General features: G+C 58.6%; 3 protein-coding genes and 1 long non-coding RNA gene across 7 annotated transcripts; 1 reads left to right on the forward strand and 3 right to left on the reverse strand.

The window, feature by feature from the left end:
- Nucleotides 1-31: 31 nt before the first annotated feature.
- Nucleotides 32-11,047, forward strand: LOC133064300 (uncharacterized). 2 transcript variants are annotated; one of them, XR_009694605.1, is made up of 3 exons: nt 32-125; nt 1,278-1,423; nt 10,822-11,047. It is a non-coding gene; the product is annotated as an uncharacterized LOC133064300 (long non-coding RNA). The 2 variants fall into 2 exon arrangements; XR_009694606.1 differs by lacking the exon at nt 32-125 and adding an exon at nt 529-608.
- On the reverse strand, nt 267-8,755 carry CCDC183 (coiled-coil domain containing 183). Its single transcript, XM_061154154.1, has 14 exons — nt 8,686-8,755; nt 8,097-8,218; nt 7,624-7,701; nt 7,268-7,435; nt 6,867-6,971; nt 5,083-5,205; nt 3,483-3,608; nt 3,330-3,384; nt 2,724-2,824; nt 1,954-2,114; nt 1,581-1,749; nt 1,385-1,495; nt 1,220-1,316; nt 267-612 (listed from the first exon to the last, which is right to left on the reverse strand). The coding sequence occupies exons 1-14, from the start codon at nt 8,753-8,755 to the stop codon at nt 494-496; spliced, it is 1,605 nt and encodes a 534-aa protein (XP_061010137.1). The 3' UTR covers nt 267-493.
- Nucleotides 10,994-13,406, reverse strand: TMEM141 (transmembrane protein 141). 3 transcript variants are annotated; one of them, XR_009694604.1, is made up of 6 exons: nt 13,281-13,406; nt 12,928-12,994; nt 12,669-12,752; nt 12,423-12,530; nt 11,886-12,022; nt 10,994-11,264 (listed from the first exon to the last, which is right to left on the reverse strand). XR_009694604.1 is itself a non-coding variant. In XM_061154195.1 (5 exons), exons 1-5 carry the CDS (start codon nt 13,332-13,334, stop codon nt 11,251-11,253), a joined length of 327 nt encoding a protein of 108 aa, XP_061010178.1. In that variant the 5' UTR covers nt 13,335-13,406; the 3' UTR covers nt 10,994-11,250. The 3 variants fall into 3 exon arrangements, 2 of the variants coding, with proteins under 2 accessions (XP_061010178.1, XP_061010177.1); XM_061154195.1 differs by lacking the exon at nt 11,886-12,022; XM_061154194.1 differs by lacking the exon at nt 10,994-11,264 and having other exon boundaries at nt 11,626-12,022.
- An 8,627-nt stretch (nt 13,407-22,033) lies between these two features.
- On the reverse strand, nt 22,034-23,811 carry LCN15 (lipocalin 15). The gene is made up of 6 exons (XM_061154182.1): nt 23,716-23,811; nt 23,368-23,501; nt 23,019-23,098; nt 22,406-22,510; nt 22,139-22,240; nt 22,034-22,059 (listed from the first exon to the last, which is right to left on the reverse strand). Exons 1-6 carry the CDS (start codon nt 23,809-23,811, stop codon nt 22,034-22,036), a joined length of 543 nt encoding a protein of 180 aa, XP_061010165.1.
- Between the last annotated feature and the right edge of the window lie 1,239 nt (nt 23,812-25,050).

A 25,050-nucleotide genomic window follows, 5' to 3' on the forward strand; every position in this document is an offset into this window, starting at 1 on the left:
CGTGCGCAGAGCGCTGCGGGCGTGGGGGCGTGCGGATACGGGGCGCCGCGAGGGTCACGAGCGTGCGGCGCGCGAGGTGCGCAGCTACGGGGCGCCGCGAGAGTCACTGGAGTGCGGCGCGCGAGGTGCGGATGCGTAGGACGCTGCAGGCGAGGGGCGCGCGGGTACTGGGCGCCGCGAGGGTCACGGGAGGGCGAAGCGGTGCAGGCAAAGGGCCTCGGACTCTGCAGTCCCGCTTTACGAGTTGTCCCCCGGATTTCAGCTCAGTCCGGACCCCCGTCCGCGCCCCGCCTGGACCCCACTACTCACCCTCGCCCCTGAGCCCCAGGGCCCAGATCCACACCGGACATCCCACTTCCCTGCAGACTTCCCAACGCGATGCCCCGCATCCGCGTCCCGGCGGCGCCCCGGAGTCCTGGAAAAATGTTTATTTGTGTAACCAATGCAAGCGTGGGGGCGGGGTGTGGGGCAGGGCGGCCTCCTCCTCCTCCAGTCACTTCTTCTTCTTCTTGGCCACCTTGAGCTTCTCCTCGATCAGCCGCTGACCCTGCCTCTTGATCTCGGCCCGCGAGGGCACATAACTGTGGTCCACGTCGGCGAACTGGAAGGTTTCTGCAAGGGAGGAGAGGGAGGGCAGCCGCGCCCACAGCCCCTCTTCCCCGCCTGCGTCCCCAGATCCTGGGCTGTCCTCTGGCATCCTTTCACGGCAGAGCCCTTTGTACCAACGACGTGTGTTTCTTACTATCTGTCTGGCGTTTGGGGTCTTGCACACCCGGGGAGAGAGACAGCCCAGGGTTCACCCAGTCCTTCCAGAGCCCACTGTCGACCGCTAATATCTACCCTATACGCCAAGCCTGAATCCCTCAGGGCCAGGTGCCAGAGAAGATAGGGACAGCCCCGAGGCCCGAAACGCGCCATAATTATTAGACTGGGAGGATCTTAAGCTGTGTGCCCTGCCTTGCCCTTCCCCCACAGACCCCCATAGGGGCCCTGACCTAGGTCTCCCTCTGCCCGCCTACTGGCACTGGTGCCTTCCCATCACCTCCATCAATTAAAATCCCGCGGGTACAGCTGATGCAGCTTCCCCATTGCTTGCCCCCACTGTCCCTCCAGGCCACCCTGGTCAGATGCAGCAAACGCCATCCCTAGCCCCTGCCTCTGCACAGCTCAGGCGGGCCACCTGCTCCCGCCTCCCCTCCAGCTGCCGGGCCGCCTGTACCTATGACATCCTCCTCCATCTCCTCAAAGCTGATCCTGGTGTTCTGCTTCTCCTTCAGGGTGGAGGACTCCAGCGCATCCCTCACCTTGGTGTTGACCTGCAGGGCACCGGGCCGGTGAGCCTTGGGGCAGGTGGGGTGTGCAGGCACCCCCGGCCCAGGGCTACCTCCTCCGTCCCAGCCAGGATCTGCACTCGGTCAGCCAGGTACAGCAGCCTCCCCTCGCAGTACGCAAGCTTGCTGTACGTGTCCAGGGTGGTCGAGGGCGCTGCTTCCTTCTGTAGCGGGGAGGAACCAGTTTTCTCACCCTGGCCCCTCACAGGGACCCTCTGTGCTGGGGGCTCCTCCTGGCTCCGTTGGTACCTGGCCCATGGGCGGGGGGATGCCCATCAGGCGGATGTAGAGGTTGTCGATGCCGGTCTGGATGGTCAGCAGTAGCTTCTGACTCTTGGTCATGTTGCTGTGAGCCAGCTGCAGCCGGTCTTCCTCCTCCTTCAGCATATCTTTCATTTTCTTCTCAACAGACTTAAAGCTGTTGAGGATGAGGGTGGGAGGTGGCGGACCGAGGGCACGGCAGCGGGGTCCTGAGCGAGTGCTGTGCTAATTTGGGCTCAAGAGCTAAGACGTGGGCATGGAGGGCACCCCTGCCAGGCCCCGAGGCAGCGGGTCTGCTCAGCTCCAAGCCTGGCGCCAGCCACCAGGCTATCGGTACGGAGAAAGGCGGGACCCCGGGTACCTGACGGAGCTGGGCGTCTGGCGGAACTTGAGCATGGCCTCCTCTATCTCCAGCTTCTTCATCAAGGCCTCCAGCTGCGCCCGCCTCTCCTCACAGTCCTCCATCTGCAGCTCCAGGTCCTCCTCCGTGCTCTTCTGAGCCAGGAACCGGCCAGCAATGTCCTGGCAGGGCCAGTGGGGTGAGCAGCCACTGTGAGCCAAGGGGCAGCTGGTTCTTCTGGCTCCCAGTGGTCAGTAATGTCAACCGTGGTGGTGTGTTGAGGGCCTGTGAGGCCCTCGGTGTGTGTTCTTGCATGCTACCCTCACGACGGGCAGAACGGGCAGACGACCCCAACAAAGAGCTGGAGAGACCACCACCAAGAGACCAAGTGGCTCTGAGTCTCTTGTCCAAGGATGGACAAGCTTATGTCAGGACCATGGACAGGAGCTCAAGGTTTACTAATAATAATCCCAGAGCGGATTAAAGTAAAAGGGGGGTTGGGTGGAGAGGCAGCTGCTGTTGGTTTGGGAAGGGGAAGGAGTTGGAGGTGGAGGCCACCCCCTCGAGGTTTAATCCTCAAATTCCCGCGGGCTCTGTGCAACCCTGGACCACAGCTCAGGTTTGCCGGCCGCGTCCCGGGAGGCCCTCCACTCTGATCTGCGGCTGCTGCTTTGTGTGTTCATTCAGGCAAAGGTGTCTGCAGAGCCCGGCCGGGCTCAGCCCGGCCTTGAGCTGGGGACAGGCCCCTCTCCCTGCCCCTCTGCCCACATCTAGGAGTCCGTGAGTAGTACCCAGAGGTGGGAGCACTGCACAGCAGTCTTGACCTTCTCCACCAGAGCAGTCACGTTCGTCTGGTATTCGACGTCAGCCTTGGAGGCCTCTCTCTTCCTCACTGGGCGCAGCAGAGGGGAAGGACGGCCAGCGTGCAGGGAGGGCGTGGGAGCTCTGTGCGGGCTGTCAGATGCCCCTCCCATGTCCTCAGGGGAGGCCACCCAAGAGCTGGGTACCCTTCAGAGTCACCTCTATCTTAACTGGCTCCCTCCTCGGCCAGCCCTCGAGCGGCTCCATCCAGAGGAGGACCAGAAGCAGCTGGCACAGTGGGACTTAGTGGAGCTTCTCAGGGGGGCTTGGGTTCCGGGTGGGCATTGCTGAGTGCATTTTACAGCTGAGAGGCGGGGTGCGGTGGTGGGGTTAGCCACACTTGGCTGAGAGCCCAGAGCCAGTGGCAGCACCCTGAAGCGAGTGCTGTGGCCATTGGTGCGCCCCTATGCAGGTCCCACCAGGGAGGGGTTGGGGTTTATCGGTCTCCCTCACCCTGGCCACTGCAGGTGACACCTGGCCTCATGGTGACCGACCTCTCCTGACCTTGGCTGGGGCTGTGAGAGCTGAGCGCTTACCTTTCAGAGTTTCTGGACCCATCAGGTTGGAGGGGAAGTCCAAGTCCTGCCGGCCCTGGAGAGAGGGAGGAGGAGGCGTGGTGAGGGGAGTCCTCTGTGGGGCTGAGGAGCACTGGGGGTCCCAGAGGGCGGTGCCCGGACGGGCCGGCTCACCCGGCGGTACTTCTCGCTGGTCTCCTTGGTGTGGATCTTGTCGATCAGCTTCTTCTGCTGGTTCAGCCGGTTCTCTCGTGCCCGGCGCTCCTCGATGAAGGTGGCCTCCCCTTGACTCATGTTCATCTGGGGACATGGGGAAGGGGCAGGGGTCTGTCCCACTAAGGCCATGTGGAGCGCTAAGCCAGTGTCTTCCTGATCTGGGATGCTGCACCTGTGTCCCCTCTCCTGGCCTTTGAGCCCTCCCTTGCATTACACTCACTGCTCCGCCTGGGGCCGCTCTGCCGCCTCTGCCAGCTCCCCTTCAGCTCAGTTCAGTCCTCAGTCTGACTCTCTGCGACCCCATGGACTGCAGCACACCAGGCTTCCCTGTTCATCACCAACTCCCGGAGCTTGCTCAAACTCATGTCCATCGAGTTGGTGATGCCATCCAACCATCTCATCCTCTGTCACCCGCTTCTCCTCCTGCCTTCAGTCTTTCCCAGCATCAGGGTCTTTTCTAGTGAGTCGGTTCTTTGCATCAGGTGGCCAAAGTATCAGAGCTTCAGCTTCAGCATCAGTCCTTCCAATGAATATTCAGATTGATTTCCTTTAGGATTGATTGGTTTGATCTCCATGCTGTCCAGGGGACTCTCAAGAGTCTTCTCCAACACCACAGTTCAGAAGCATCAGTTCTTCGGTGCTCAGGTTTCTTTATGGTCCAGCTCTCACATTCATACATGACTACTGGGAAAACCATAGCTTTGACCAGACGGACCTTTGGCACACATCCTTCTACTCTGCCATCTTGTAGACCTTGCCAGCTCCCCTTAGAACTCACTAAAGTGGATTCCATGTGTCTAAACAAAAGCTCATCATCTTTCCCCAAACCGCCTTTCTCCCAGCGTGTCTGGCTTTGGTGGCTAAATCTGCTGTCCTTCCGTCTACACCTGCTCACACGTCCCCGATGCTGCTTTCTCCCTTGGCCTGCACATCTAACTCCCCCACCCCTCATCAGGGCGGCTTCTTAAAGGCCTCAAGTCCATCTTCATCACGTGGAGCCTGGCCCACGTGACTAGCATCTTGACCCTGGTCCTCCGATCTCTGCAGTCAGAGCGCACCCGTTTGGAAACATGAGTCTGATCATTTGTCCCCTCCATCTTCTCCCAGGGCTCCAGGTTCCCCCGGGGGCCACCTGCTGCCCCCACAGGCTCCAGCCCCCATGGCTTCTTTTGGCCCTGTTATATCCCAAGACTGTGTTGCCCAATCTCCACCCCCAGAACCCGCTTGTGCACTGCCCCCCCCATCAAGTCTGCACCCCAGGGCAGCCCTGCTTCGTGAAGAGGGGTACACTGGCCTTTCAGGGGCCTCAGCATAGATGGGGTGAAGGGGTGACACCTGCCCTGGCCAGGCCAAATCTCTGCCTCCTCGGTCTTCTTCCTGGATTCTGTATCTGGTGGGACCCCATCTGCCCAGACTCATGGGGGATGAGAGAGCAGGCTGGCAGGACAGCCACTGGACTCCTCCAGTGATGGCAGGGTGTGGGCAGGGGTGTCCGGGTGGGCCCTGGGCCAGACAGGTTTGCAAGACAGCTCTGCAGGGCCCCAGCCTGGGAGCTCACCTTGACCTCATCTGTAATCATCATGGCATCCTTGGACATGACTGTCATGTCTGACAGCTCCATGCAATAGTTGGCCACGAGATTCTGCAGCTTGTCCAACTCTGTAGGGTATCCTGCCAGCTTCTGCAGTGCAAGGGCAGGGGGGCACAGTGCCTGACAGCCCAGGAGCCGCAGGGCCCGTCCCAGGTCAGCTCCCCTGGCCCCTTCCTGATTCTCCTCTGTCCCCCAGAGTGGACCACACCTGCTCTCCACTCCTCACCCCAGACAGTGTGAGCCCAGAGGACAAGTAGGGCGTGGCCTTTGGCTCCAGCCGGGCCCAAAGCAGGTTAAAGGAAGGTTTGGAGAAGGAAAACGGCCTCCTGCTGGTGGACTTTGTCCCTGCCCAGGGCCAGAACCCAGAGACACTTCCTAGGAAGTTGTGATGGGGAGTCCGGCCACCTGAGAGGTGGCCCTGGAGCCCTGGGAGGCTGACTGCTCTCTGAAGTGAAGTAGACGGTGTGGGGTCAGACTCAGGACTCAGGGCCAAGGCTAACCTGACCAGCTAGTGTGGGACCGTAGGGAAGCCATTTAACCTGAGTTTTCCTGTGCGTAACAAGGTAATAATGGCTCTTTCAAGGGGTTGCTGTCAGGATGGATTGAGACAGTAGAATGATGTATTATTTAATACAGGGTCAGGTTCCCAAATGTCCAAGACATCTTAGCTTTTAGTATTTTGTTGTTGATTACTATGTAGACTCTCCACTGTTTTTAAAATTTTATTTTTAAAGAATATATAGTGTCTTTAATGTCCACTTTTTTTTGGGGGGGGGTGCCATGCGGCATGTGGGATCTTAGTTCCCTGACCAGGGATCGAACAGGTGCCCCTGCATTGGGGGCGCGGAGTCTTAACCACTGGACTCCCAGAAAGTTTTTTTTTTTTTTTTAATGGACGTGGGAACTACCCTGGCGGTCCAGTGATTGAGACTCCAGGCGTCCACTGGAGGAGGCACGGGTTTGATCCCTAATCAAGGAACTAAGATCGCAAATGCTGTGCCATGGAACCAACAAAAAATGCAGGTGACCACGGGAGTTATTGTTTTTAATGCGTATGTTCTAGAAAGGCAAGAAGGGACCACTGGGAGGATAGAATGCATCCAGATGACAGAGGCGTCCTGTCCTCCTCCCATCTTCCGGCCATCTGGCTTGTGGCAGGTGCCTGTGCTCTGCTCTATGGGGGCCTCGGGGGGCCTCCAGTGAAGGGGGGTTGCCTCTTAGGAGGGCTCAAGGCCCCTGGGGCGTCCCCCTGCCTCCTGTCCCCCTGCCTCCTCGGCAGGGAGCCTGGGGGCTGGCTTGGAAGAAGTGGGCAGCAAGCCCAGGCTACTGGCCTGTGCAGAGGCGGCTGGCCCTGGATGATGTTAGGGGACTTCCTGAGTGTGCTGCATTCGTCTCTTGCCCCCAAAAGGTGGGCAATGAAAAACGATGGGGCAAAGTAAAAATTCTGACATAGCACATGACACACCTTTTCTGAGTAGAAAATAACAAATTCTTTCCCATCTACAAGGTGCCACTGCTCAGCTGACGCCCAAAGCAGGGCTCACTCTTTCTTGGGGTCACTCAGGCTCCAGGAGAGGTGTAAAGCTGCGGGGGGAGGGTGCCCTGCCCTGCCCTGGAGGACCCCGCCCCCACGGAGATCCCAGTCCTGCACACAGCCTGGGGCCTGAGATTCCCGCCCTTCAAACCCGGTTAGGCTCCCTGGAACCAGGATGCGGTAGCAGGTGTTCGGATGCGGGGTGAGGGGGGCTCACATTTTTCAGGTGGCCCAGCAGGTCCATGTACAGGAAGTGGATATTTTGGCTTGTGGTGATCTTGATCGTCGTCTTTTCTATGTTGTTCTCCAGCTGACGGATGACCTGGGGTTGGGGGGTGGAGGGCACATTGAGAGTGCCTTTCGAGACAGGCCGCCTGGGAGCCCAGAGGCTCACGGGGGCGGGGCTGGTCTCTCTTCCAAGGGGAGGAGCCTCACCTAGCCCGCCTAGTCTCGCCCGCCTCTCCAGGGACCCGCCCCCGAGGCCCCGCCCCGCGCCATTCTAGGCCCCGCCCCTCGTCCGGCACCGGAGGCCCCGTCTCTCAAGGGACCGCCCCGGAGGCTCCGCCCCCTGCTCCGCCCCGCCCCTCGGCCGCCCCTGAGCCCCGCCCGCCGCCGCACCTGCCGCAGGCGCAGCTCCTCCTTGGTGGCGTCCGGCTGGCTCTTCAGGCCGGCCAGCTCCAGCTGCATACTCTCCAGCTTCCGCCCGCGCCTCCGCACTAAGTGGATCAGCACGTTGTGCACGTTCACGCGGTCGAAAACATACTTGCGCAGCTTCTCCCGCGCCACCTGCGTCGGGGAGGGCACGACCCGCTAGTGGGTGCGCGGGGGGGCCCCGGAGCCCGTCGGGAGGAGCCTGTGGCCGCCCCACAGGGACCCTGTGGCTGGGCACTCGCTCCGCTCCCCACCGGCTCCACCTCGTAGTATAGTTGGGGGTGCACCGGCTGGCAGGGCGGAGGGGCCGTCCCGCCGCCTACCTCCATGGTGCAGCGGCTGTTCGCCAGCCTCATGGGCACGTCCTTCCCACAGGCCCTGGAGATGGTCCACTGGTCGTACTGCGGAGCGGCGGCGGCTGAGCCGGGGGCTCGCCCCCGCTGCGTTCACTCGGCCGCCGGCCCCTCCAGGCCCTCTCCCCGGGACCCTTCTGCGCAGCAAGACCCCAGCTCCTGGGGCTACAAGGGGCACAGCGCTGCAGGCCCCATCGGGTCATGCCCGCTCGGATGTGATGGGGTCCAGAGAGGAGGGTTCCCGTGTCCCCTAGGTGGCTGCCGCAGGGGGTAGCCTCAGAAAGGGCCCCTAATTGGGTCCAGGCCCCACCCCCTGAGGTTGGTGGTAGGGTCAGCGTGGGGAAAGCAGGGGCCGGCTGTCCATCTATGTTGGGGGGAGGGGCTGTTTCAGCGCGCGCCCCCCGCCCGCAGCCATCAGGCAGCAGGAGGGGCCCCGTGTCCACCTTCTTGGCCAAAGCCCACTCCTGGGACTTGCGGCGGATGTTGCTGCGCAGGAGAGCCAGCGTGGCTTTGTTCTTGACTGTCTTCTCCTTTACCGACTGGATCTGCAGCGCCCGACATTGGTCTGTGGGCGGGGGAGGGGCAGGGCAGTGGGATGTGGGCCAAGGGCCCCAGCCTGGATTCCCGGGTGGTGCGGAGTTGGGGCATGAGCTTGCTGCCTCTAAGCCCATGCACCTTCCAGCCTGCATGGGGGTCCACTTCTCTGTCCAGCGGTGCTCATCTGGACAGCGTTCAGGGCAGTGTTGCTGGGTGGTAGGGTGGGTGGGGCAGTGGAAGCCAGGATGGGCAGGCCTGTCATCACTCCCAGACGCTCCTGTCCCCTCTGGCTTTGGGCCCACTATACTCACAAATCTCTCTGAAGCCCCCAGCTTCTCCAGCCCCTCCCCATGGCAGACCCTTCCCATCCATTCTCCCAGCTCTGCTTGCGGGTGAGCAGTGGCATGGCCCCTAGCCAGTTTGCCCTGGGCTGTCTCTGTGTTAGGACCAACAGTCTTGCACCTGGAGCCCCCGGTCACCCGGCGGCAGACGCACCCTGGAGCCGAGTGATGGTCTTCAGCTCCTGGATCTGCTCCTCCATCTCCGCCTCCTTGTGGATCTTCATGGCGGCCCCAGGGGTCCTCCAGGGCCCCTCTGCACCGCCCGCCCTGTCTGTGCTGAGCCTGCCCCGCAGAACCTCAGTTCAGATTGTCCCTGGAATCCTGGCCCATTGTGACGGGGACCAAGGTTCTCAGTGCCCAGGGAACCCAGGAATTCCCGGCCCTCCCTGGTGACCCCACCCTCTGCCCCCAGGCAGCCTCAGGGTTGTTCCCCCAGACAGGAGTCTCCCTGCTGCTCTCTGCTCAGGAGTGCTGCCCTGGTCAGGGTCGCTGTCTTCTGCAGGGTGACCTGTGGTGGTTTCACACTGCACCCCCCACTGGCCCCATTGCACCATCCCCGTCCTCCCCACACCCCCACGGTCCTCCACGGAGCCTTGACAAACCGCCAACCTCTCACTGCCTACAGGGTCTCCTCACACCACCCCAAGTTCAAACCACACCCTGAGGACCCAGCTCGTGAGACCCCTAACCTCAGCCCTCACTACCCCACATCTCTTAATGACCTTCCCTGCTCGACCCCCACTTCCCTGGCGAAGTCCTGGATCTGGTTTTAGCTCTCACTCACTCCAGAAATAAATCTGGCCTCCCGGGTGGCTCAGGTGGTAAAGAATCCACCTGCAATGCAGGAGACCTGAGCTAGATCCCTGGGTGGGGATGATGCCCTGGAGGAGGGCATGGCAACTCACTCCAGTATTCTTGCAGGGCAGAGGAGTCTGGTGGGCTACAGTCCGTGTGGTTGCAAAGAGTTGGACACACTGAGTGATTTTCAACAACTTCACCTGACTACAGGAGGCGCCAGTGCCCTCCCTCTGCACCCCCAGCCCAAGGCTGCCTTACAGCCACGTGGCTCAAGCCTGGGGTTCCAGGGGGTGTGCACCAGCTGGGGTACTTTTCCCAACCTGCATGAGTTTGCCAGGGCTGCCGAAACAAAGCACCACAGACCCGGCAGCTAAAGCAACAGGAATTTATTGTCGTGCAACCTGGAGGCTGGCAGTCTGAGATCAAGGTGTCGCGGGGCTGGCTTCTGCTGAGGCCTCTCCCCCAGGCTGGTAGATGCCGCCTTCCTGCTGTGTCCTCATGGGGTCCTTACCTTGGACTCTCTGGGTCCTAACCTGCTCTGATAAGCACACCAGTCTGACGGGATGAGGGCCCATCCCCGTTTAATTTAGTTACCCCTTTAAAGAAGGCTGAGCACCAAAGAAAGCTTTCAAATTGTGGTGCTGGAGAAAATTCTTGAGAGTCCCTTGGACTGCAAGATCAAACCAGTCAAACCCAAAGGAAATCAACCCTGAATATTCACTGGAAGGACTGATGCTGAAGCTGAAACTCCTACTTTAGCAACCTGGTGTGAAGAGCTGACTCATTGGAAAAGACCCTGATGCTGGGAAAGATTGAGGGCAAGAGGAAAAGGGGGATGACACAGGATGAGATGGGTGGATGGCATCACCAACTCATTGAACATGAGTTTGAGCAAACTCTGGGAGATGGTGAAGGACAGGGAGGCCCGGCATGCTACCGTCCATGGTGTTGCAACGAGTCGGACACGACTGAGCGACGGATAACAACCCCTCTAAAGGCCAGGTCTCTAGACGGAGTCACATCCTGAGGTCCTGGGGAAGGGCTGCACACTGTGAGCCTGTGGGAGACAATTCAGCCACAGCAGTGGCCTCACCCGTGTGCTGTTGCAGCTCGCATCTTCTGTGATGTCTCACACAAGCCCTTTTCCTTTCCGCTCACTCTCGGTTTTCAGTTCCATCTGAAACTCCAAGTTCATCCTCTGCCCACCCTGAGCCCAGGTCTTACCCTCAGGAAGGATCTGCCATGGGCATGGTCTACTCCTTCGCTGCCCCTCTTCTCCCTGGGGTGATGCAGAGCCTGTTCCCCGATACTGGTTCACCTCTCCTCAGATAGAGAACCCAAGCTTTAGGGGGACACATGCTGCCTGGAGCAAGGCCGCCCTCCTAGGGGCCTTTGCACTAGGTGTCTCTCCTGACTTAGTTGTAGCCCATGGAGTGAACGCAGGAGTGGTGAGTGAATCACTCTCCTCTCCCTTTCTCCTTCCTCTTCACAGGGATGAAGACATGATGGCTGGAGCTGGTACAGCTGCTTGGCACCATGAGATAGATTTGGAATGGGGGCCCTTACAGCATAGAGCACAGTAAAAGGAGCCTGGGTTCCTGACTCCCTGCTGGCCCCAAGCCACCCACCTGGACTTCTACACGAAAGAAAACGCAAACTCTAGCTGACTTATACCATGGATACCATTTTGCTTTCCTACACACAGATTCCTTGGTACACGTAAGTGTGCAATAGATGTTCTTTTGAGTGATGGGCCAGGCCAGCAGGGCGGGGCTGGGCCTGGAGCATTGAGGCCCTGGGAGGTGCACCTTCAGTGTTCCGGAGGAGCCTGCTGGAAAGGACGGCTCTGCCCAGGTTTTGGGTCATCTCTTCCGCTCCCTCTCCCTCTGTGGGCCGTGGCTGAGCTGGAAATCCTGCCCACTCAGGAGCCTTCCTCTGTGTGGACAGAGCTCCAGTCAGCTGGCTCTGGTTCCCTGTGCCCCTCACTTCCTCCTCCCCCCAGAGAAAAGTGACTTAATCTGACAGGTGGGTTGGAATGGTAGGCAGCTGGGCGTGGTCACTTCCTGCCCTCCTCTCCTGAGAGCCAGATGCTGTTTGGCTGCACACACCTGCTCTGTGCCCCCCCCCCACCCCCCGCCCACGTGGAGAGCATGTGCGGCCCCCCAGATGTCTAATTCTGGGGTTCAGATTCAGAACTGCCCTGGTGCCTCCTTCCGTCAGCGGTGTGGTTTCAAGGAGATGTTTCTGTCATCTTCTTACTGCTCTGACTTGTTCCCTGACTGCTTTAGAACTTGGGTGGGAAACAGGACAAGGTGTTTATTAGTTCCCCAGCCCCCGGGGGGAACTGTCGTCTCTGACTGGCGTGGGTGGGGGATGCAGGGGCCAGAAAGGGAGTGGCAGTGGCGGAGTGCAGAAGCCCCTCCCTGCTCCAGGACTGCCCCCAAAGGCATGCTGTGTCCACCTGCAGGAGGACAGCCACCCCAGGAACGGAGGCTCCTGGCTTGAGCTCCCGGGCGGTCAGGCTGGGCAGGAGCAGTCTGCACAGGTTCAACAGACCTGGTCATGCCTGTGTGCGGGGGCCACGGGTGTGGGGAGGGCCAACCCAGGGTACAGAGGTGCCGAGGGCTGTGTTCTAGAACTGTCTGGCCCCAGGTCTCCGGTGCCCCGGCTGGAGCGCTCCTAGCTACGCCGATCTGTAGGAAGCAGAGAAGACAGCTAGAACCACACCCCAAAGCTGGTCCCAGTCCCTGTGCCCATTTTCTGGAGGCAAAAACTGAGCTTGGAACAGGAGGGGTGCAGGCAGTGGAGGCCAGACCTGAGATCAGCCAGCCTGGTGTCCGATGCAGGGCCTTTCCATCCAGCCTCTCTTCTTGGGGTGTCTGCCCTCCTCCCTCTGCACTCACTCCACCAGGGCCACCCACCCCGTCCTGCGTCCTCCTCCTGCACACGGGCCCTCTCCTTCCCGTCTGTGCCCCTCGTGTGCATGTCAAGGGGACAGGCCTGTGCAGCCTACACCATGGGCCTGGGCTTGCTGCCTCCAGCTCTGGGCACTGGCGCCTCGGTTCTGCGTCCCGCTGCCCTGGGGACTCTCACCTGTGTGCATGTCTCTGGGGAGCCGCCCTGTCTCCAGGAAGAGCCAGAGGTCACTGCATTTCTGCGACTCTACGCGGGTCACCCAGTAGCTGGCCACTGAGCCTGCGACTGGGGAGCAGGGGTCAGGGGTCAGTGGGACGGGCATGCCCAGAACCACAGCCACCCACCCCTAGTGGGAACCCACTTCTGCTCAAGAGCCAGCGGCAACTGGGGTGCATTTCAGGGGTCGCAGGCTGGAGTACCCACCCACAGCCACCAGCACCTTCCACTGAAAGGGGAATGGAAGCCTCCTCTGGACCAGCATCTGCAGGCCGAAGGTCGCACCGGTACCTGCCAAGAGCCACGGTCCCCATCAGCCAGCTTGTCCTAGGGGCTGGCCAGGGGACCACCGCGGCAGAGCCGGCGCGCCCGCAGCACCTGCCAGGCTCCCAGCACTGCGGGCTGGTGACCTGGCGCCACTTGCTGGGGAGTCAGGGTTTGGCCTCACACCCCGGACCCAGCCTACCTGTGACAAAGGTGGAAACGCCCTTCACGAAAGCGTTCGACTGGCACGCGGCGTATTCACCTAGTCCCTGGGATGGAAAAGGGGTTGAAGTCTCAGTTCCCTGCCCCTCCTGCCCCTCTCCAGGGCGCACTCCGACCCCGAGGGAGGGGACCACTCATCGTGAGGCCCTGGCGGCCCAGACACTCCGCGCCTGCCCCCGTGCCCACCCAGGCGGGAGGCCTCCGCCGCCACCGCAAGAGCGTCCCACGCCTCGGTCCCTCTTCGCTTCCCTGATGAAAGTACTCCCACCAAGGCCCCGCCCCGCTCAGGTCAGCTTCTGAGGTCGGGGCCCGCGTCCAGGCCGGCCTTCTCACCGGGTGCTTGCTGGCCACGGCGTCGTCCACCCGGGACAGGCCCAGGTTCACCATGGCTGGCGCGGCGCGGGGAACCGGCTGGCTGACCTACACCAGGCCGGCGGAGGGCGGGGCCGGATGGGGAGGGGCGGGGCCTGTGCGGGGCCGGATGGGGAGGGGCGGGGCCTGTGCCGGGCCGGAGCGGAGGGGGCGGGGCCGGACAGAGGGAGGGCCGGACGGGGAGGGGCGGGGCCTGCTCCGGCCGGAACGGAGGGGGCGGGCCTGCGCGCGCTCCAGGCGCCGGGCTCAGATGTGCTGTGGACGCAGGCGGGTGGCGCCTGGCCTAGGTCGCCTGCCTTGTCTCCAAGCTGTTAGAGACTTGATTACTGTTAGTAGTTTGTTGGGGTGGGCTTTGCGTAAGGGATTACCTGTACTGAAGACGACCACGGGATACGGGGTGGCGCATCTAAAAACGGCTTAGTGGGTTAACTCCCCAAACACTGTGAGCCTGTACTTGGTGTTAGTCCTGTCCTCAGAGCCGCGGGTCCTGCCAAGGAGTCAGAGCCCCTACCCCTCGTAGCGCAGACAGGTAAACAGACGTGGGGGGAGGTCAGGAAGACAAAATGGGGACGGGGATGCAGAGGGTCAAGCGGAGGACCCTCAACCACGTGGGACTGAGCCCTGGCTTACTTGATAAGCTTCAGGAGGCCCAAGTGGCTGGATCGGAGGGTCAGGCAAGGGTTGGGCTGTAAGTTGGGGTCTCCGGCCACAGCCTTCTGTGACTTGAAGCCTGGTGGGAGCTTCAGTTCTTCTGATTGCACTGGGAGGGTCCAGGCAAGGATGTCAGCATGGTGGACACGTGGCCTTCCTGCTTGGTTGGGAGCCAGCCCTCCAGGAGAGCATCTGCTAAGGTTTAGAGGGTGCTTCAGCGATGGAGCAGGCAGGGGTGCTGTGGGCTGCATTTGGAGGCTGCACTGATAGGCTTTGGCACTGGGTTGGTGGTGCCAGTGAAAGATTGCGGTGGTGAGTCGTGTGCTACGCTTGGATTCGTGACCTCCAGAGGAGAGGATTTCGATCCAGGGCCAGAGACAAGGCTTGACTACTCAGAGCTTTTTGTGTAGCAAAGTTTTATTAAAGTGTAATAGACATACACTCTTGACAAGAGAATTCCAGAAAAGCATCTGTTTCTGCTTTATTGACTATGCCAAAGCCTTTGACTGTGGGGATCACAATAAACTGTGGAAAATTCTGAAAGAGATGGGAATACCAGGCCACCTGATCTGCCTCTTGAGAAACCTGTATGCAGGTCAGGAGGCAACAGTTAGAACTGTTGGTGGTCAGGGTTCCCACCTGACCACCAGCCTCCCAGACGCCTGATGGGAGAAAACGACAGTGAAAGACAAAAACATCATCCCAACCTTCACATTATCCTTGTTCATTATTTTTTCAAGTGGGATTTCCTGAAAAAACACCTGGGAGATGAAGCCTAGGTGAGTGAGACAGCAGAAAAAAGCAGATGCTAGAAGCAGACCCATTGGGCTTCCCTGGTGGCTTAGTCGGTAAAGAGACCGCCCGAAATGCAGGAGACCCAGGTTCAATCCCTGTTTTGGAAAGATCCCCTGGAGAAGCAAATAGCAACCCACTCTAGTATTCTTATCTGGGAAATCCCATGGGGAGAGGAACCTGGCAGGCTATGGTCCATGGGGTCAAAGAGTCAGACATGACTTAGCAACTAAACCACCAAACCACCATTCCCATCATGAGGCTCCACCCTCATGACCTAATCACCTCCCAAAGGCCCCACCCCTCAGTCCCATCACATCAGGGCTTAGGGTGTCAACTGCAATGCAGGTGACCTGGGTTCAACCCCTGGCTTGGGAAGATCCCCTGGAGAAGGGAACAGCTACCCACTCCAGTATTCTGGCCTGGAGAATCCCATGGACTATACCGACTCTGGGTGGCAAAGAGTCGGGCATGACTGAGTGACTTTCACACGTATAGGACCAATGACTACCCTGGTAACGGTAGAGAATCTGCCTACAGTGCAGGAAACCCAGGTTGCATCTCTGAATCAGGAAGATCAACTGGAGAAGGGAGTAGAACCCACTCCAGTAATCTGGCCTGGAGGATTCCATGGACTGTATAGTCCATTGGGTCTCAAAGAGTTGGACTGGACTTTCACTTTATAACTTTTTAAAAAATTTTTAATTATTTTATTGAAATATAGTTTATTTACAGTGTTATGTTAATTACTGCTATACAGAAAGTGATTCAGTTTTATATATATATGTGTGTGTATCAGTTCAGTTCAGTCGCTCAGTCGTGTCTGACTCGTTGAGACCCAATGGATTGCAGCACACCAGGCTTCCCTGTCCATCACCAATTCCTAGAGTTTACTCAAACTCATGTCCATCGAGTCGGTGATGCCATTCAACCATCTCATCCTCTGTCGCCCCCTTCTCCTCCCGCCTTCAATCTTTCCCAGCATCAGGGTCTTTTCCAATGAGTCAGTTCTTCACATCAGGTGGCCAAAGAATTAGAACTTCTTATATATATATATAATATATATATACACACTTTTTTTAAATTTAAACTTTTTATTTTATATTGGGGTATAGCCAATTAACAATATCATGATGGTTTCAGGTGAACGGGGGGACTCAGCCCTACTGAGTACCTTGCTCCCCCAAACCCGGCCCCACCCAGGCGGCCACATGATACTGAGCAGAGTCCCCTGTGCTTCACAGCAGGACCTCGTTGGTTACTGTTGGTTCAGGACTTGAGTTGGAGGGGGAGGGTACTCAGACACTCAGACTGCAGCAGAGGCTGTGGAAACAGCTAAGATTACTCTGCTTCACGAGGTGAGAACCATATTTGAAACTGTATTGCATTTTCACAAAACATTATAAACTCTAAAGATGCAACTATAAAAAAAGGCAATTGAATATCTGTGTAAAACAAGATAGTGACAATTTTTAAAAATACATATTTATTTTAATTGGAGGCTAATTACTTTACAATATTGTAGTGGTTTTGCCAAATGTTGACATGAGTCCGCCACGGGTGTACATGTGGTCCCCATCCTGAACCCCCCCCCACCTCCCTCCCCACCCCATCCCTCAGGGTCATCCCAGTGCACCAGCCCTGAGCACCCTGTCTCACGCATCAAACCTGGACTGGCGATCTATTTCACATTTGATAATATACATGTTTCAGTGCCATTCTCCCAAATCATCCCACCCTCGCCCTCTCCCACAGAGTCCAAAAGGCTGTTCTATACATCTGTGTCTCTTTTGCTGAGTGACCATTATTAAAACTAAATCTCTGCATAGTCCTGCAAAAAAAAAAAAAAAATGCAACCACACAAATCATGAAAAATAGAAACCTCGTATTTCTTGTAAGTAAAAAACCCCAAAGTCCCCAAAGGTCTCTCTTGCGCCTCTGTCTTAAGACTTCCTGGAGAACTAAGAAGGATTGTGGAGAGGAGAGGAGATGGACAAGTGCCCTAAGACTGAGCTGAAATAGGTCCAGAACTCCAACAAGGGATGCAGACCAGCCGCCAAGACGGGACCACGGGGCAGCTTGGGGCTCAGCGGCGACTTCAGAAAGGCATCACTTTTGGGAAGGAGGAGCGTTAGAAAGGGCAAGGGTGCCTTTCCACACTGGGTAGTGGAGTAAAATAAACACCTGTAAATGTAGGATCCTTCAAGACAAAAGAGAGCCAAACTTCACACACACACCAGTACCCAAATGCCACCCATTAAAGAGAGTCCATTAAGGAGACGTTCTATACAGTCAGCAAAAATAAGACTGGGAGCTGACTGTAGCTCAGATCATGAACTCCTAATTGCAAAATTCAGACATATTGGAGAAACTAGGCAAAACCAGTATACCATTCAGTTATGACCTAAGTCAAATCCCTTATGGTTGTACAGGGGAAATGACAAATAGATTCAAGGGATTAAATCTGATAGACAGAGTGTCTGAAGAACTGTGGATGAAAGTTCATGACATTGTACAAGAGGCAGTGTCAAGACCATCCCCAAGAAAAACTAATGAAAAAAGGCAAAATGGTTGTCTGAGGAGGCCTTTCAAATAGCTGGGAAAAGAAGAGAAGCTAAAGGCAAAGGAGAAAAGGAAAGATATACCCATCTGAATGCAGAGTTCCTAAGAATAGAAAGGAGAGAGAAGAAAGCCTTCCTCAGAGATCAATGCAAAGAAATAGAGAAAAACAATAGAATGGGAAAAACTAGAGATATCTTCAAGAAAATCAGAGAAACCAAAAGAACATTTCATGCAAAGATGGGCTCAATAAAGGACAGGAATGCTATGGACCTAACAGAAGCAGAAGATATTAAGAAGAGGTGGCAAGAATACGCAGAAGAACTATACAAAAAAGATTTTAATGACCCAGATAACCACGACGGTGTGATCACTCACCTAGAGCCAGACATCCTGGAATTTGAAGTCAAGTGGTCCTTAGGAAACATCACTAAGAACAAAGCTAGTGGAGATGATGGAATTTCAGTTGAGCTATTTCAAATCCTAAAAGATGATGCTGTGAAAGTGTTGCACTCAATATGCCAGCAAAGTTGGAAAATTTTCAGTGGCCACAGGACTGGAAAGCTCAGTTTTCATTCCAATCCCAAAGAAAGGCAATGTCAAAGAATGCTCAAACTACTGCACAATTGCACTCATCTCACACACTAGCAAAGTAGTGCTCAAAATTCTCCAAGCCAGGCTTCAACAGCATGTGAACTGAGAACTTTCAGATGTTCAAGCTGAATTTAGAAAAGGCAGAGGAAGCAGAGATCAACTTGCCAACATCCACTGGATCACAGAAAAAGCAAGAGAGTTCCCAGAAAATCATCTACTTCTGCTTTATTGACTACACCAAAGCCTTTGTGTGGATCGCAACAAACTGTGGACAATTCTTAAAGAGATGGGAATACCAGACCACCTGACCTGCCTCCTGAGAAATCTGTATGCAGGTCAAGAAGCAACAGTTAGAGTCAGATATGGAACAACAGACTGGTTCCAAATTGGGAAAGGAGTACATCAAGGCTGTATATTGTCACCCTGCTTATTTAACTTATATGCAGAGTACATCATGCAAAATGCTGGGCTCAATGAAGCACAAGCTGGAATCAAGATTGCCAAGAGAAATATCAATAACTGCAGATATGCAGATGACACCACCGTTATGGCAGAAAGCAAAGAGGAACTAAACAGCCTCTTGATCAAAGTGAAAGAGGAAAGTGAAAAAGCTGGCTTAAAACTCAACACTCAAAAAATGAAGATCATGGCATCTGGTTCCATCACTTCATGGCAAATAGATGTGGAAACAATGGAAACAGTGAAAGACTTTATTTTGGGGGACTCCCAAATCACTGCAGATGGTGACTGCAGCCATGAAATTAAAAGATGCTTGCTCCTTGGAAGAGAAACTATGACCAACTTAGACAGCATATTAAAAAGCAGAGACATTGCTTTGCCAATAAAGGTCTGTCTAGTCAAAGCTATGGTTTTTCCAGTAGTCATGTATGGATGTGAGAGTTGGACCATAAAGAAAGCTGAGCACTCAAGAACTGATGATTTTGAACTGTGATGTTGGAAAAGACTCTTGAGAGTCCCTTGGACAACAAACCAGTCCATCCTAAAGGAAATCAGTCCTGAATATTCATTGGAAGGACTGATGCCAAAGATGAAGCTCCTATACTTTGGCCCCCTGATGTAAAGAACCGACTCACTGGAAAAGACTCTGATTCTGGGAAAGATTGAAAGCAGGAGGGGAAGGTGACGACATGGGCTGAGATGGTTGCATGGCATCACTGACTCGATAGACATGAGCTTGAGCAAGCTCTGGGAGTTGGTGATGGACAAGGAGGCCTGGCATGCTGCGGTCCATGGGGTCACAAAGAGTCAGACAAGACTGAGCAACTGAACTAACTGAACTGAACTGAAAGAGTCCTCTGCATATGGATGCATATGAATTAGGAATCTTGAAAGTCATCCAAACTGCCAATCCCGTTCAAGAGATGAATAGACTTAAGGAGTCTTCATACTTTGCTCTTAGAAGAAGAAATCAAGGAAAGAATGAAAACATTTCTTCTAATGAAAATCCCACCATGGGGAGAGGAGCGTATGTGGAAAGCAATAACTATAACATGAAACTCCAAACTGAACTAAATATGCCAAAGCATTGAAAGACATTGGAAGAACATCTTGGAATATATTTTTTTAATTAACTAAGAGCAGAGATGAACAAAAACAGGAAAGAATTCAGTAAGAGCTAATTGTTCTCAGGAAAGAAATTGACTCTCAGACTTTACCAATGAAGGAAAATTCATCAGGGTCTCCAGGCAAATGATCAAATTACTTTCAAGGGTGAGAACAAGCTGGCATCAAACTTCCAAAGGCAAAATAGAAGTCAAGACAAACAGAAATACACTTGTAGCAGGAGTGATGCACACCCCCTCTCAGTAAAGGTCAGCCTGAGGACTCACTGTGGGTGAGGATAAAGTGAAAGTGTGAATCACTCAGTCGTGTCTGACCTGGGTCAAAACACCACAGTTCAAAATCATCAATCATCAGTTGCAGGCAGATTCCTTACCATCTGAGCCACCAGGGAAACCCCCGTTTTTGTTAACTCCTTGTTTTAAACCGCAGACTGCGTTTTCCCCTTCCTCTGTCTGTGCAGTAACTTCTGTGCCCGCTCACCCGGAGGACATGTGGTGGGAGCCCTGGTCTCCGTCATCGCCCTCTGAATTGTCCCTGCCCCCCTTCCTGTGCTGAAGCCCTCGTACTGGACATGATGTATTTGGCCAACGCCTCTGGGGCCTTCCAGGGGGTGAAAGTGAAGTGGGGTAGGGCTGGGCCCCTTAGAAGAGGGCAGGACCCCAGAGACCTGTCCCCACGTGTGCAGAGAAGAGGGTGCGAGGAGGGAGAGGGAACGCTGCCATCCACAAGCCGTCACGGGGGCCCCGCCAGACACCAGCCTCTTAGCACCCTGACCCCAGACTTCCGGCCTGCAGAGAAGAAACCCCTGTTGCTTCTGTACCGCGTTCAGCGGGTTCTGTGTTACGGCAGCCCAAGCAGACATCCTAGAACCTTCTATCGGGAGGTCCAGCTGAGGCAGACGGCCCTGCTCTCCTGAGCTCTGGCCAGACAGGTCTGGGGGGAAGGCCAGGCGCTCCCCAGGCACCTTGCATGCGTTGGAGTGCAGCCTCCAAACGTCCCCCTATTCATCTTTCTGTACCCGTCTCAGACAGGCCCTCCCCTCAAGGGTGGTCCTTACTCCTGCGGGCTTTCTGGTGGCCCGCTGGGGTCAGCAGGGTCTCTCTTCTCTGGCCGGATGGGCCCCACCAGCCCCTCAGCTGTGCTCAGAAGCCCTGTGATCCTGCTCTGCACGTGGGCAGGGGGAGGACGCCCACCCACATTCTCTGCCCTGCCCCAGCCGATAGAAGGAGGGTGTGGTCACACATTGCAGCCATGGGGGGTGCCCCGAGGCACTGAGGAGGGCCAGGCTGACCAGGGATGGAGCCAGCAGGGGCCGGGCTAGGGCAGCTGTGGCCCGAGAGGGCCTTGGACCTAATGCCCATGGATTTGAGCTCAGGCCAGCAGGGAGCCAGGCGAAGATAGATAGGCGGCAGCCGTGGTCACCATCCACTTGGGAGGAGCTCGGCTCGGGGCCAGCCTGGGGCTGCTGCGGGCTCTCGGGGACCAGAGGAGAGACCAGGGGGCCCAGGGCAGCCCGGCCCGCAGGCGCTGAGCAGCCCGGGCTGGCGGAGGGATAGGGGGACAGCGGGGGCCGGCCTGCCCGCAGTTGTCTCAACCACAGCGTGAGGAGCCCACCCAGGGGCCGGTGTCCCCCCCGGTCTGGGTGAACCTAGACCTCCCTAGAGCCAGGTCTGCTGCGCTGTGGAGGGCAGGGACACACACCCCACCAGCCCGCCCGCCACCCCTCGCCCCCCAGGAAAGATGGGACCATGTGTTCGGCTGTAGAGTTTATTTGGGGGGAGCACGTGCCGGTGGCCCCCCAGAGCTGGAAGCACCCCGGTGGGGGGCGGGGGCGCCCCTAGGTCAGCTCCTGCGACATGGAAGGGCAGAGCCTCAGGGTGCCGCCCTCATCCGAGGGCCCCGGCCAGGAGTGTGCGTCCTAGCTGAGTGGCCTGGGCCTCAGTTTCTCTACCTGTAAAGTGGGGTCACAGTCCCGACTCTCGGGGCTGTTGAGACAGAGGGGGCTGTGCAGCTGAAGGGTTAGTACAGTGGGGGACCCGGGAGCCCGACACGGGGTCCACAAGGCCTGTGCCCCCCAGCAGGACACTGCTGGGTGGAAACCCAGAAGAGGCCAGCCTGCCCTGCCCCGCCCGCCCCAGCCTCCAGGGCCCCCTCCTGGCATCAATGCCCTGGAGGCCCCGGGAGCTAGAGTGAACACAGACTCCCGTCAGGCCGGGACTCAGCCTGGCGGGAGACTTGCCTCCTTCAGGAGCTTGGCGCACCTCCCGCAGGCTGGGACAGCGTGCGGGGCTGTGCGGGGGACGGGCGCCCGGGCCCCTCTCAGCCCAGGCTTTGCAGCCACAGGAGGGGCTGGCCCAGGACAGGAGATGCTCCCGGGGTCCACGCCCGGGTCGGCCCCGACCCTCGGGAAGCCCCGGCTCCGCCCGCCCCGGAGTCAGCCCCCGCCTCTTGGGACCCCAGCCTCCTCTTCCAGCTGTGACGGGGAGGCCTGGGGACCCAGCCCCAACCTCGGGGCGGGGAAGGGGACTCACCACCTAGGACAGCAGGTTCACACAGGTCACTATGGAGAAGAGGCGGTGGGGAAGTGGGGAGATGGTCCCTAGGAAGGGGGCCCCCCGGCCCCCCGGCCCAGCACTCACGGTCCTTGGTGAGCAGCTGCACATCTGAGACTGACAGGCCCTGCTCCACGGCCTTCTCCACGAGCTCTTCTGTGGCCTTCTCGTTGTGATCCAGGGTCCGGGCTGCGAGGAGGGGGGCGCGGCTGGCTGGGGCCTCCCTGCCCAGCCAGTCCCCGCTCCCCGCCCCCCCCCGCCCCGGGCCCCCACCCGTCCACCCCCTAGGCCTCTCCTGCCCGCTCCCCGTGGGGCCTGGCCGGGGCGGGGCTGGAGCGGGAGGCCCGGGCTCACTGTAGAGCTTTAGCACGCTGCTGGGCTTCCCGCCTCTGTGCAGGACGATGTTCATGATCGCGTAGGTCTTGTAGTCCGTGGCCACCACGATGACCTCTTTGCCTCCTTGGGACAAACCAAACACAGGAGTCCCAGGCTGTGTGCTGGGGGGGCTTCCCATGGGCCATACCCGCACCCCGGAAAGGACACACGCAGGTAGGTGCTACACACACAGGGGGCCACAGAGGCCTTCTGGACTCCCCGGGGGAGCTTCCTGAGGAGGGTGGGCAGGGAGCCCCACTGGCCAGGACAGAGGACACCCGATCAGTCTCATCAGAGGTTGCAGTGAGGAGGTGCGGGCAGCCCAGGCCAGAGGCTGGGCGGCTTCCGTGCAGGCTGGGCAGTGAGCTCAGGCCGAGGGCTCTGGGTGACTACGTCCCCACGGGAAGACCCTCAGGGCCAGGGTGGCCGAGCAAGGGCCGCGTGCGGTGGGACGGAGCGTCCCCACCGGCTTCCAGCCGTGTGGAGGGCGGGGCTGAGGACTCTGGGCTGCTGGGCACCGCCCTGGCCTCTGGGCTGAGCAGGGCATGGGGCAGGGAGTGAGGAAGGGGCGATCGCAGGCCGCATTCCTCACCAGAGTCTAAAGGGAGCTTGAACTTCCCGGGGGCGTCCCCCTTCACGGCCTGGTTCTTCTCCTTCACGCACAGGTTCATGCTGAGAGGGCAGACGCTTTCAGCCCAGCCTCACCCACCCTCACCGCGCCTTGCTCTGGACGAGGGGCAGCTCTGAGATCACAGGGAGCCCCCCGACCAGCAGGCCCCTGCCCGGCGCCACGTCCAGGCACCGGCACCTCAGGAAGCCGCCTTAGAGAGCGGAAGTCCGTGCCTCCACTCTGCCCCGGGGCCCCAGCACCCTCCTCCCCCCGCCCCATCCTCGTCCCGCCAGGGGGCCCGCGGGACACCCGGAAGGCCCACGCCACTCACTGGTCAGACACGGAGGTCAGGCTGAGCTGGGCCCCATCCTGTTCCACTCTCACGGCCCCCACCTTCCGCCCTGGGGAGGGGCTCTGGTGCTCCAGGTTGGAGGCCAAGGCAATCTCGTACCACATGCCTGAAAACTGGGGGGGCAGCAAGCTGGAGGGGGGCTGCCTTGGGGGGCTCGCCGCTGGGATCAGGGCCTCCCCCAGCCAAGTAGGACAGTGGTCTGGGGAATTCCTGGGCCCTGCACGCCTGGAGCTGGCAGGGGCTCTAGAGGGAGCATGTCCCCAGGGCCCCCAGGCTCCCTCCGGCCGGCCTGGCCATCCACCATGGCAGGCGCCCTGATGCAGCCACCTGGGTCAAGTTGAAGTTCTGGAGGCCCAAGTCCTCCTTGCCAGCCGCCAGCACCACGAGCAGCCCCAACAGGGCCGTGAGCAAGTTGCCCCTCATGTCCGGCCGGCAGGGGCTGGGGCCAGCTCCCCAAAGCCACAGGACACGGTCCTCGGGCCCAGCCCAGGCTTATACCCTCCCCGTGGGTGTCGGCAAAGGCACAGGCTGGCTTCATTAAGCAGACCACCCGCCCGCCCATCGGCCAGGCCAGGCCTGAGGGGCCTCCGCCCCCGGACCGTGGTGTTGCCCGGCTCCCTCCTGTGCCTGACAGCCAGTCGGCTGCCCTGCAGGCTGGGCCCCAGGCCCCCGGGGGAATGGCGCCCAGGGCCCCCAGACCACCCGCGGGAGGCCAGAGGACAGTGTGGGGCTCCCTGGCATGGGGGCAGGACAGGAGGCGGCATGTCCTGCACTTCGGGGATGTGTGTGTGGGGGGCGGATGGCAGTCGGGGCCCCTTGCGGCACCGGGACCCAACCACTGCCCACAAGGCTCCAGTAGGAGCCCTCAGCAGTACCTGGCACCCGGCCCGCGGCCCGGCTGGGAGCCCCAGGCGACCTCTGGATGTGGGTGCGTGCCCTCGAGGGCCCGCCAGCTGCGTAGGCAGGGGCCCGGGTCAATGGGGCGGGACCAAGGACACGGGTGCCCACGCGACGCTGACTCTGCAGCACGGCAGACCTCCCTGCTGCCCCGGGTTGTGGGCAGTGAGGCGTGAGCCAGGACGTCCCGACCCAGCCAGCCCTGCAAGCCGATCAGCAGCCCCCGAGGCAGATCCCCTGGCCCTTCACCCACGGATCTGTTCCCTGTGGCGGGGATAGCGTCTCTCCGTCCCGCGGGTGAACAGCTTCATGAGCAGGGGTGGAAGGCACGTGTCCAGGCCCACCTGGCAGGTGGGCAGCCGCCCCGACACCCCAGCTGCCCTCATGGTCCTTGACTGCACCCCACCTCCAAGTGTCAGCCATCTGCCCAGCAGAGACAAGGGGTGTGGGCTTCCCTCCGGTGGCCGACAGCAGCCAGGCCAGAGGGCTCAGGGAGCGGCAGGGACAGAGACGGAAGGTGAGGGTGGGGTGGGGAGAGACGCCCGCGGAGTACCGAAGGGAGGCGGGCGTCCCGGCCCCCAGGGGCAGAGTGGCTGGGCCCCGCAGACACTGCAGGGCCTCACGGTCTCAGCTCAGCCTGCTGCTCACAGCAGAGGCTCCAGGGCAGCTGCTGAATGTTTGTTGACCCCACCAGCTCGCCCATCACCCCCCGCCCCCCAGGAAAGACGGGACCATGCGTTTGGCTGTAGAGTTTATTAGGACGGA

This window comes from Dama dama, chromosome 11, assembly GCF_033118175.1.
Source record: "Dama dama isolate Ldn47 chromosome 11, ASM3311817v1, whole genome shotgun sequence".
NCBI lineage: Eukaryota > Metazoa > Chordata > Mammalia > Artiodactyla > Cervidae > Dama > Dama dama.